The 13,272-nt window shown below is 37.4% G+C and overlaps 1 protein-coding gene across 1 annotated transcript in view; it reads right to left on the reverse strand.

Annotated features, from left to right (window-relative positions):
• Window positions 1-13,272, reverse strand: part of Dock3 (dedicator of cytokinesis 3) — a 367,607-nt gene that overhangs the window by 313,901 nt on the left and 40,434 nt on the right. Inside the window, exon 2 of the mRNA XM_050139541.1 lies at window positions 4,980-5,063. Within this exon, the coding sequence (XP_049995498.1) occupies window positions 4,980-5,063 (84 nt within the window). The remainder of the gene's footprint in view (window positions 1-4,979; window positions 5,064-13,272) is intronic.

Here is a 13,272-nt window from a genome sequence, read left to right on the forward strand (position 1 = left end):
GGGGGGAAGAGACAGAAATCTTAAATAAATAAATAAATAAATAAATAAATAAATAAATAAATAAATAGAAAATACAAAAAAAAGAATACACTCAACAATCTAAAGAGCAATACAGCACCACCAGAAACTACTGATTCTATAGCAGCAAGACCAGAACATCCCAATACAGATGAAACAGAAGAAAATGAGCTCAAAAATAACTTTATTAAGATAATTGAGGCCCTTAAAGAAGAAATGAAAAATTCCCTTAAAGTGGAGGAAAAGACAAACAAAAAATGAAAGAAATCAACCAAATCCTTAAAAAAAAAAGAAAGAAAAGAAAAAGCAATCAAACAGGTGAAAAAAAAACCAGCTCAAGCCTTGAAAATTGAAATAGAGGCAATAAAGAAAATACAAACCAAAAGAAATCTGGAAATGGAAAATCTGAGTAAACAATCAGGAACTACAGAAGCAAGCATAAACAAGAGAATACAAGAGATATAAGAAAGAATCTCAGACAAATTAGTCAAAAGTGACAAAGAAGGAAAAATCCATCAAGATAAAGTCTCAATAATGAATATATATTCCCCAAATACAAGAGCACCCTCATTCATTAAAGAAACATTACTAAAGCTTAATCACACATCAAACCCCACACACTAACAGTGGGAGACTTCAACACACCACTCTCACCACTGGACAGGTCTGGTAGACAGAAACTTAACATAGAAATAAAGAAACTAACAGATGTTATGACTCATATGGGCTTGACAGACATCTATATAATATTTAACCCAAACACAAAAGAATATACCTTCTTCTCAGCACCTCATGGATCCTTCTCTAAAATAGACCACATATTCAGAAACAAAGCAAACAAAAAAAAAGAAACAAAAAAAAAAACCTGATATAGCCCCCTGTGTCTTACTGAATCATCATGGCATAAAGTTAGAATTCAACAAAATTAATTACAGAAAACCCACAAACTCATGAAAACTGAACAATGCCCAAATGAATCGCCACAGGGTCAAGGAAGAAAGAAATTAAAGTCTTCCTTGAATTCAATGAAAATAAAGAAACAACATACTCAAACTTATGGGACACAATGAAAGCAGTGCTAAGAGGAAAGTTTGTAGCACTAAATGCATACATAAAGAAGCTGGAAAAAAAAATCCCACACTAGAGAATTAACAGAACACATGGAAAGCTCTAGAAAAAAAAAAAGTCAAGCAGGAGAACTAGATGACAGGAAGTAATCAAATTGAGGGCTGAAATCAACAAATAGAAACAAAGAAAATGATACAAAAAACAATGAGACAAAGAATTGGGTTTTCAGAAAATCAACAAAATAGACAAGCCTTTATCCAAACTAGCCAAAAAGCAAAGAGAGAACATACAAATTAACAAAATCAGAAACGAAAAGGGGGACATAACAACAGACACGGAGGAAATACAGAGAATCATTAGGTCATATTTTGAAAACCTATACTCCGCAAAATTGAAAAAACTTGAAGAAAATTGACAATTTTCTGGATAAATATCACCTACCAAAATTAAATCAAGACCAGATAAGCAAAATAAATAGACTTATAACAATTAAGGAAATAAAAACAGTCATCAAAAGTCTCCCAACCAAAAAAAGCCCAGGGTCAGATGGTTTCAGTGCAGAATTCTATAATAACTTCAAAGAAAATCTAACACCAACCCTCCTCATATTGTTCCACACAATAGAAACAGAAAGAACATTGCCAAACTCTTTTTACAAGGCTACAGTTACCCTGATACCCAAACCACACAAAAACACAACTAAGATAGAGAAGTACAGATCAATCTCCCTTGTGAACATTGACACAAAAATAATCAATAAAATACTGGCAAACCAAATCCAAGAACACATCAGAAAAATTGTCCACCCTGACCAAGCAGGCCTCATCCCAGAGATTCAGGGATGCTTCAACAATAAGAAAATTCATCAATGTAATCCACCATATAAACAAACTGAAAGGGGAAAAAAAAAACACATGATTATCTCCGTAGATGATGAAAAAGCCTTAGACAAAATTCAATACCCCTTCATGATAAATTTCTTGGAGAGATCAGGAATACAAGGAACATGCCTAAATAAAGGCAACAAACAGCAAGTCAACAGCCAACATTAAAATAAATAGAGAAAATCAAAGTGATTCCACTAAAATCATTAAAAAGACAAGTTTGTCCACTCCCTCCATATCTATTCAATATAGAACTTGAAGTTCTAGCTAGAGCAGTAAGACAATAAAAGGAGATCAAGGGGATACAAATTGGAAGGGAAAAAGTCAAACTTTCACAATTTGCAGATGACATAATAACATATGTAAGAGACCCCAAAAATTCTGCAAGGTAATTCCTACAACAAATAAACACCTTCAGTAATGTAGCAGGATATATGATTAACCCAAAAAAATCAGTAGGACATAGATGATAAATGGGATGAGAAAGAAATCAGAGAAACATCACCTTTACAATAGTTACGAATAACATAAAATATCTTGGGGTAACTCTAACCAAACAAGTAAAGAACCTGTATGACAAGAACTTTAAATCACTGAAGAAAGAAATTGAAGAAGACATTACAAAATGAAAAGATCTCCCATGCTCTTGGAGATATGATTAACATAATGAAAATGGCAATTTTACCAAAAGCAATCTACAGATTCAATGCAATCCCCGTCAAAATCCCAATATCACAGACCTCCAAAATACAATACTCAACTTCATATGGAAAAACAAAAAAATCCAGGATAGCTACAACAATCCTGTACAAGAAAGGAACTTCTGGAGGTATCACCATCCCTGACTTCAAGCTCTACTATAGAGCTACAGTAATAAGAAAAGTTTGGTATTGGCATAAAAACAGACACATGGCCTAATGGAATAGAACTGAAGACCCTGACACAAATCTGCACACCTATCAACACATGATTTTTTACAGAGATGTCAAAAATATACAATAGAAAAAAAGAAAGTATCATCAACAAATGGTGCTGGCATAACTAGATGTCAACATGTAGAAGAATGCAAACTGATCATATCCATTGCCCTGTACAAAACTCAAGTCCAAGTGGATCAAAGACCTCAACATAAAACCAGTTACACTGAAGCTGACAGAAGAAAAAGCAGAAAGTAGCCTTAACATTGGCACAGACTACTTCCTGAATATAACACCAGTAGCATAGACACTGAGAGCAACAATTAATAAATGGGACCTCCGGAAACTGAAAAGCTTCTGTAAGGCATAGAACACTGTCAATAAGACAAAAAGGCAGCCCACGTAATGGGAAAAGATCTTCACTAATCCCACATCTGACAGAGGACTGATATCCAAAATCTATAAAGAGCTTAAGAAACTATACATCAAAATACCAAATAGCCCCATTAAAAAATGGGGTACAGATTTAAATAGAATTCTTAATGGAAATATCTTGAATGCCCAAAAGACATTTAAAGAACTGTTCAACATCCTTAGCTATCAGGAAAATACAAATCAAAACAGCTATGAGATACCATGTCAGAATGGCTAAGATCAAAAATGCTAATGAAAGCTTATGCTGGAGATGATGCAGAGTAAGGGGAACACTCTCCCATTGCTAGTGGGAGTAAAAACTTATACAGCCACTTTGGAAATCAATATGGCATTTCTCAGAAAATTGGGAATCATTCTACTTCAGGACCCAGCAATACCACACTTAGGCATATATCCAAAGGATGCTCAATCATACCTCATTATTTATTTTACCCTTTCTTTGCTATTCTTAGTGATGCTGTAGGAGTTTTTATTTTAAATTAGCTATTACTCTATTTTCATATTTTGTTTGTTCTTACAATGTGGCTGTCACTATTTATTTCCTTCTGAATAGTGCTAGGGATGAAACCCAAATGCCTAGAATGTGTTAGGCAGGGACACTGCCACTAAATCACATTCTGAATCTAACTGAGAAAATACATCTAAATCGGGGCAAGTTTCATCTTGCATGAATCTTATCATATACTGTCATATAGAGAGACATAGAAAAAGAAATTTAACTTAGATCTTCTGCAAGAGCAGTAAGCGCTCTTAACTACAGACCCAGCTTTACAGCCCTCTATTATTTTTTTCTTGTGCTTATTCCAGGTTCTAGAACTTGAGAATACATTTAGTTGATGTCTTGTTTCTTTGTTAATGTGGACATTTTAATAACTATAAAGTTCCCTCTTATAACTTTCTCTACTCTAGTCCATACATCTTGGAGTGTTATATTTAATTTAGATCTAATATTTTTCTTTCCTTATTGTTTTTCAGAAACTATATTTTGTTTTTGGGGGTTTTTTATTTATCTTTTCACAAACACCAGAGAGAGAGAGAGAAGGAAAAGAACAAAAAAGAAAACCTGGGTTTCTCCCATGCTCAGGATACCACCCAGTGTCTCAGTTGACTTCCTATTGTCCTCAAGATACAGTACTCTCAGCTACTACCCCAGCACCATGTCTGCCTGCATGCCACCATGCTCCCTATGATGATAATGGACTAAACCTCTGAAACTAATAGTTTCAGAGTGAATTTCTGAAAACTATTAAATGTTTTCCTTATAAGAGTTACCATGGTCATGGTGTCTCTTCACAGCAATAAAAACCCTAAGTAAGAAAAGCATGTATTTAGACCTTTTACAGCTAAAAATATCTAGTCTATTTGACAGAAAAACAAAAATGAACCAATTTACAATTCACTCAAATACAGTTAAGTATAAGTATATTTTAATAAATCTAAAATAATCATTGGACATTATATGTAATATCAGTATTCTTGTGCCAGAAATGTCTGTTACTTCATTAAAACTAAAAACTTCAACCTTTAGGGAAGATTTCATAACAGTATTTAATATGGTTAATAATAGTTTCACAAAGATTTCTAAAAAATCTATCAGCATAATTGCAACACTTCCATAATTGATCACTATTTATGTGTTTTATAGGACCACACTTACCTTCACACTTTTCAAGAATTTGAACTGTTTCTCCTATTTCTAAGACCAGTCCTTGAGGGACAGAACCTCGAAAGCTGCATATCACTAGAAAAGCAAAGATAAATATATCAGTTAATATTATTAAAATACTTATTGTCAGAGTCACTGAATTAAGCACTGAATGTTTAATATAAATGCTCCATTATTCAATAATTCCTGTTTAACGTGTAATGGTCAATATATTGCAAAAGATAGTATCATTAAACAATAATTATGGCAAAATTATTATTCCTGAGTGGTGTGCATGTGCTCTTAAATAAAAACATTTCATGCATAAAGACTCTTCCTGTCCCCCAGCTTGACCTAAGTTCAAATACCCTCTTAGAGCAAACATGTTGGTAATCCTGGTTAACAGAATGGCCAACCTGCAGACCAAAAATTCAGGCCCAGTATCAGAATAGACTCTATGGATGGAACTCAAGATCTACAATGACAGGTTAGCTGCTGAACAATATTGTAGACGACAAGCTAAGCCAACTTCCATACCAGCTCTCACGACCCTCCAAACCCTAAAAATAGATAGATAGATAGATAGATAGATAGATAGATAGATAGATAGATAGATAGATAGATGATAGATAAAAATCTACCACCCACATGCTAGCCAAAGCAAAGACCAGGTCATCTAAGAACTCTGTCATTAAGGGCACCAGCAGAATATGCTGGGTGATCCACCTAAACTCTCTAGACAGAGAGACTGATAGTGTTTGCTATCACAGCAAACATGTAAATATTGAAGGAAAAATACTTCTTTCCTTCAAATTCAGACCAAATCCAAAAAGATCAAAAATAATCAGGGAAACATAAAACTCCTACCAAAGGAACAAAACAAAGTACCACTGCCTGAATAAACAAACAGGACTAGATATGTGACACCACTTATCATTTAGGCACTCAGCATGCAGAGGTATGATGAGCCAGACATTGATGAAGCTATTCTAAAAAGACGCATGTATCCCTCATTCTATGAGACAACTCAAACAATGGACCTTCCCAGGAAACTAGAATTCACCAAGAATCTCAAGCTGGAAAAAGAAAAAGGCCAAAGCCTGCCCCAACCAAATTTTTCTTTCACAAAATAGAAGGTGATGAGTGGCTCTTAATTATTGTTGGTGGGAGAATTTGGAAATGAACTCAGAAGGAAACTCAAGGACCATGTTAGAATTTGAGAAAGAGAAATAAACTGGTTCATTGGTCTAGGAATATGGTTCTTGCTTAAGTCCAAGAAAAAAAGGGAAATGGAGCAGACAGACTAAATATGTTGGCAGCTGTTGGGGAAAAAGAGAAAAACCAATGTAATTCACAAAAAGATACTGAACTTAGGGATTCTGTTTGCTGTACTATTAAACTCAGTATTTACATTTGTAGACAGAATGGTCTTATGATACAGACATAGATACACACTATGTAATTCTGACAGATGTAATATGAAGAAAATGCTACTGGAAATTTTGTTCACATTTTGGTTTTACATATGCATATTTACTGCAATCAGCAGCATATAACACCTTCAATATCAATTCAAGAGCTTGTTTTTCCTGTCTGCTTTTTAAAAGACTGATGATTAACTTGAATATCACCATAGAATCTTTGTCAGGCGATGGATGGAGATAGAGACAGAGACGCTCATCAGAGCAACGGACTGAGCTCCCAAGGTCCAGTTGAAGGGCAGAAGGAGGGAGAAGATGAGGAAGGAAGTCAGGGCCACGAGGGGTTGGTCCACCCACTGAGACAGTGTGCTTGTTCTAAGGGACCTCACCAAATCCAGCTGGACCGGGTCTGAAGGAGCATGTGATCAATGTGGACTCTCTGATTATAGCTGACAATGGGAGCTGACTGAGAAGCCACTGATAAAGGCACTGGAACTTGTTTTTACGGCATGTTCTGGCGTTTTGGGACCCTAGTCTATATGGATGCACAGCTCCCTAGGCCTGGATGTAGCGGGGAGGGCCTTGGACTTCCCACAGGGCAGGGTTCCCTGCCCTCTCTCAAGCAGGAAGGTGGAGGGAGGAGGGGGAGTGGGGAAGCGGGAGGGGATTGGGAGGAGGGAAGGAAGTGTAAATATTTGAATGGAAAAAAAAATAAAAAATATATACAGAAAAGGGAAAAAAAAGAATCTGATTCCTGTGATACAAGGCATTAGAACAGCAGCCCTCCCCATCTTTGCCTGAGGATTTCCTTCATTTTTCCCTTTGTTCAAAAAGTTACATTTTCTTGGTATATGAAACCTAACGAAAACACAGGTATTGCAATAGACTGTGATTTTACATACTTTAAATTGCAATGTTGTGTCTTCTCCCTTCAATTGTGATACTGTGCTTAAGGTGTTCAATGAGCTGTATTTAAACTCTTTCTAAAATGAACCTAGTTTTTTTAAATGATAAAACACTTCTAGAATAAATATGTATCTTAATTAACTTGTGTCCTTTAATTTCAAAGTCTGTCTCTGCGGTTCACACTACCTACTTTTCAATTACTCTTCCCTAAGAGTCAACATCTTAGTGTTTGACCTGATTTTTGATTTGGAAATGTGGCTGTACGTGTGTATCTTGAATTATCATTTCAATGTAGGTATTCATTAGAAATTACAAGGTGGCAATTCAATTGTTCAAGTCTTTATTTTTCCAAACTACTTAAAAATATCAATTAGAAACTTCATCTGGTTATTGTTACAGGAAAAAAACAAAATGTTTTTCTAACATTTTGATATTTGTAAAAGTCTTAAAAATAGTCATGAGTTTAAAAATTTGGCCTCATTCAAGCTTTCAAGATTCAAAATGTAAGTAACAGATGCCCAAAATATACTCCAAAACTCAGCGTTTTTTCCTAGTCATAAATTAATCACACTATCAACAACTGAGAATTATAAGGATGTTAAAAAAAAGTTGACTGCTCAGTTTCTTGGATCTGAAAATTGCTGCAGGAAGACCTTCCGCTCCTTCAGCCAATAGCCACTGAAGTACAAGACCACTGTGCTGCGGGAGCGCCTTCCACTCCTTCAGGTAATAGCTGCTAAAATACCAGCCCACTGAAGCATGGTCTATTTATCTTTTAAAAAAGAGCAGCAAGCCTTGGCCGGTCAGCTCTCTTGATTCCGGCTCTTGGTTCTGGCTCCTGCTCTGGCTCCTGCTCCAGCAACTAGGCTCCTTTCCTGACGGTTGGTGTATTGTGAGTTTTACCCCCCAAAATAAATACCCCTTTAAATCCTAACTGGTGTGGGATTGTTTGGTGCTTTAGAAAATATAGATGGGTTATTTTACAATTGTTTCAGATGTGGGTTACTTAGGAATATACCTTAGCAAACGTGAAATCCATTTAAGTATCTGTGTTAAAGTCTTTTAAAGAACTGCTTGTAGTGATATTTCATTTGTATTTTAATAAAAAAAAAAAAAAGCTTGTCTGAAAATCAGAATGGAAAACAGCCACACTAGTCAGCCATAAAGGCCAAGCAGTGGTGGCACACACCTTTAATCCCAGCAGGCACACTAGTTAGCCATAGAGGCCAGGCAATGGTGGTGGATGCCTTTAAGCCCAGCACTAGAAAGAAATATAAGGCAGTTTGAGACAGGAACTTACTTTCTTTCAGGCTGAAGATTTCACAAAGATAAGAGCTTTCTAGTGGCTTGGCTGCTTTGTTTTTCTGACCTCAAGTTGAACCCCAATATCTGTCTCTGGGTTTTTATTATTCGTGCTAATTTTGGTGACCCACATTTGGGGTACAAATTCAAGAAAAAGCCGTTTCCCTGAGGCTTTTTAGTCACTGGCTGTTGACGGAGACTGCTTGTTCATTTCCTGGCTGCTCAGACCAAAATAATCACTCAGAAACTATACTGATTACAACACTGTTTGGCCAATGACTCAGGCATATTTCTAGTTAGCTCTTACATCTTGAATTAATCCATTTCTTTTAATCTATTACCATGAGGGTGTGGCCTGCAGGCAAGGTTCCAGCATGTCCTTCTTATGCATCTTCATGGCATCTCTCTGACTCCACCAACTCTCTCTCTGTTCAGATTTCCCACCCAGTTTTGCTCTAAGCCATTGGACAAAAAAGCTTTATTCATCAACCAGTAAAAAGCAACATATATACAGAAAGACACACCACAGCAACAGGCACAGGCTAGAGCTGCATGTGGGGCTCCAGCCCTACCTGGCAAGGCTTTCTCTTCTTTTTTTCCCAAGCCTCTGGGTGAGTTTAGAATTTTCCTCTTGATGCCTCTTTGAAACAGTCTCCAGCTGTTATTCAAACTCCTGAAGCACCTGGGCTCCAAATGTCACAGGATTCACCTGCCCTAGACTGGCTGGTTCTGCCTTCAGGCAACCCCCACCAGAAGTGTCCTGTCTCTGCTTCAACCCCTCCACAACAATCCCCTGTGCTTGTTCACTCCTGCGCTCACATGCTTGTGTGTGTCTCTCTCTCTGTATCTCTCTCTCTCTCTCTCTCTCTCTCTCTCTCTCTCTCTCTCTCTCTCTTTCTCTCTCTCTCTCTCTTTCTTTCTTTCTCTACCACGGACTGTGGTCCCTCCCTGAACCCCTGTCTCAGGCTGCTGCCAAAGTAGGTAGCAGCCTTGAAACCCAGTCAGGCTTTTACTGTTCTATGCAGCAGCAATAACCCTCACATCTTCATCAACATTGATGTTGGATTGGAAGCATCACCCCAGCCCCTGGCACCCCTATACCCAAACAGTCTGGGATATTTGATTGGAAGTGTCACCCTAGCCCCTGGCATCCATATACCCAAAGAGTCTAGAATGTTTGGGTAGAAAGTTCCATTCCAAGCCCTCTCCCGAGAGTTGCTTCAGTTCAGACTCTGAGAAAGACCGCCAAATGAAGGCCCCTCCCCAGAGGTGCTCAAGACCACACCCACAGGGTATTTAAACTGCCCCCAGAGAACAAACATGTGGTTTTCTAGTCTCCTTCCCTGGCTCTTCTCTGGGGGGCTAGAAGGCCACCCAGGAGCATTGGTATCCATTGAACCTGGGTTTTTTCTAATTAGGTTTAATTTAGTTGATTTGGATTATTGCATTGGTGGAGAGGTTTACTGGGGTGCAAAAACTTTTCATTTAGTAGATTTGGTAAGACAATTGGGAATTCCTAAAGGGAAGAATTTGTTAAAAGAGAGGTCTTTTTTCCCCACATTAAAAAATGGAGAAAACCATTACAATGGAGGGATTTGGGCCTCTGTATGATAATATGCTAGACAGTTTAAAAATGGAATGATTAAATGAGAAGATATCTAATTTAAATGAGATTTATGTAAGGTCAGTTGTAACATTATCAGAATTATCATTTTTGTCTTATTACTAAAACAGCTGGTTAATCTGAATGCTAAGATACAGGCCTTAGAAAAACCTAACAAAACATATCACAGAGATATTCAAATCCAGACAGAGTATTGTAATTGTAATTTCAGTAATGCATTAAAAGAATAGAGAAGAACAGCATGTTTTCAGACAACCAACCTTAATATATCCAGTAACCTTACAGGAATTTCCAAATGGCAGAGGCTCTGTTACAGCTAACTGGACTCCTGTGCCAATATTAAATCTAAGAAGATTCAAGGAAGCAATAGTCTCATATGGCATGCATTCACATTTTGTGAAGTAAATGTTAAACTCGTGGTCAGTTTGTAACAGAATTATCCATAAAAACTGGATAGAAAGGTGTGTATCCAAACAGACTAGGCTCCCAAAAAGCCAGTACATGCAGTAGAATCAAAACCCCGGGCCATTATCATTGGCTTCTCAGTCAGCTCCCACTGTCAGCCACATTCAGAGAGTCCGGTCTGATTACATGCTCATTCAGTCCCAGTCCAGCTGGCCTTGGTGAGCTCCCATTATATCAGTCACACCATCTCAGTGGGTGGACACACCCCTCGCGGTCCTGACTTCCTTGCTTATGTTCTCCCTCCTTCTACTCTTCATCTGGACCTTGGGAGCTCCAATGCTCCAATGCTCCAATGTGGGTCTCTGTCTTTATCTCCATCCATCGCCGGATGAAGGTTCTATGTGGACTTCCCACAGGGCAGGGCACCCTGACTTCTCTTAGGACTGGAGAGGGAGGGGGTAAGGGAGTGGGAGGGAAATGGGAGGAGAGGTGGAGGTGGAAATTTTTAATAAATAAATAAATTGAAAAAAAGAAAAAACAAAACCCCCCAAAAAAAACTGGATAGAATTGGTTAATGGTGTTTTAGAGCCTGATCCACAATTACAATGGAATACTGATTCAAAGAACAGGCTAAGATTATTGAACAATGGAGTAAAGTTAAAGGTAGGGAAATCTCACAAAATCAAATTCTTGGAGAAGGAATTTATGGTACTATAGATTATGCTATTATAGAAAGGCAAGCTGTATATGATGACCACACCCAGGATTTTTGCAACTCAGCAGCTATAAATGTTTGGGACAGAACTGGAGAAATACAAAAGAAAATTGAGTCATTTACTAAAGCTATACAGAGCCCAAAAGAAACCTTTATAGATTTCTTACAAAGACTAACTTCAGTAGTAAACAGAATGATACCAAATTCAGAAGCTAGAGAAATAATAATTGAATCTCTAGCTTTTGAAAATGCCAATTCTCTATGCAAAAGGTTAATTAGGCCACTAAAGGAAAAGTAAGCACCTTTGGAGGAATGGATTCGTGATACAATTATCATTGACTCTCCTGATCATGATGATACATGGATAGGAGAGATGATTTCCAGAGGCTTGAGAAAAATCAAAACATCAAATGTTATAAATATGGCCAAAAAAAAGAAAAGGTCACCTTAAAAGAGACTGTAGACAGGGCATTCCTAGAAACAATGTTTTTTCTAAGAACAATCCATTCACAACATCCCTCTCTTCTGGATTATGTAGAAGGTGTGTCAAAGGCAGGCAATGAACTAATAATGTAGGTCAAGGAATCCTTTGCTGTCAGGAACCCCCATGAGGGGCCTCTCACAGGTCCCTATGCCAAATGCAGTTCAGTCATTTCCTGCCATTGTAGAGGAAACTCCTTCCCAGAGCAATTAAAGAACCTAATGCCTACTGTAAGAAACCACGCTGCTCTGGATAATAGAACAGATATAGACAAGAGAACAAAAAATTCAGAGAAACCATAAAGCGAGTATTTTGGCAAAGTTCTATAAACGAACAAAAATCAAAGTTAAAAATAAATGAATTTGTCACTGAAGGTCTATACATACAGGTGCAGATGTAGCAATAATTTCATTAGAATCTTGACACCAAAATTGGCCTCTTCAGAACGTACATGTTCAGTTTATAGGGATCAGAACTGTATCTTAAGTGAAGCAAAACGTGAGAGGAATTAAATGTATAAAGCCAGAAGGACAGAGAGGAATATTAAAACTATATGTAGCTAACATAGCAATTAATTTGTGGGGACATGATTTGTTACAGCAATGGAATACTCAAATTAACATTTCCCCAATCTTAGAAATGAGCCATAAATTATATTAGAAGATATTATAAAGAACAGTCACTGACCATTCAGATTGTACAAGAAGAGGGCACAATAAGCTGTTGATATTTCACAGGAACCAACAGTCCTGTCTTTAAAATGTTTGTCAGACAAGCGTGTATGGGTTGCAACAATGGCCTTTAACAACAGAGAAACTGCAGGGCTTAGAACAGCTGATATAGAAGCAGTTAAATGCTCAGCATATTGAAGAATCAACCAGCCCTATATTTGTTGCTCAATTTTTCTGTTTTTGTTGTTAAAAAGAAATCTTGAGAAATGGAGAATGGTTACAGAGCTAAGAGCTGTTAACAAGGTGATTCAACCAATGGGCTCTCTATAGTCTGGAATTCCCCTTTGCCTTCCTTGTCGCCTAAAGAATGGACTCCTATAATTAGTGTTTCTCTGTTTAATTTATTGTTTCTTCACTATAACTTTACAAGAGACAGGAAAAAATCTGCCTTCCCAGTGCCGACTTACAATAATTCTCAGCCTGATAACAGATATCAATGGAAGATTCTCCCACATAAAATATTAAATAGCCCCACCCTGTGCCAATATTTAGTAAGGCAGCCATTGGAAATGATATGTAAGCAATTTACTAAATCTATAATTTACCATTACATGGACAACATTTTGATATCTGATTCAAATGTAGATACTTTAGAAAAAATATTTAAAGAAGTAAAGAAAATTCTGGGACGCACGGACGGCGGCGGGCGGAAACCGACGCACGGACGGCGGCGGGCGGAAACCGACGCACGGACGGCGGCGGGCGGAAACCGACGCACGG

Source organism: Alexandromys fortis, unplaced genomic scaffold (assembly GCF_014885135.2).
Source record: "Alexandromys fortis isolate MF-2015 unplaced genomic scaffold, M_Fortis_MF-2015_v1.1 scaffold_36, whole genome shotgun sequence".
In the NCBI taxonomy this organism is placed as follows: Eukaryota; Metazoa; Chordata; class Mammalia; order Rodentia; family Cricetidae; genus Alexandromys; species Alexandromys fortis.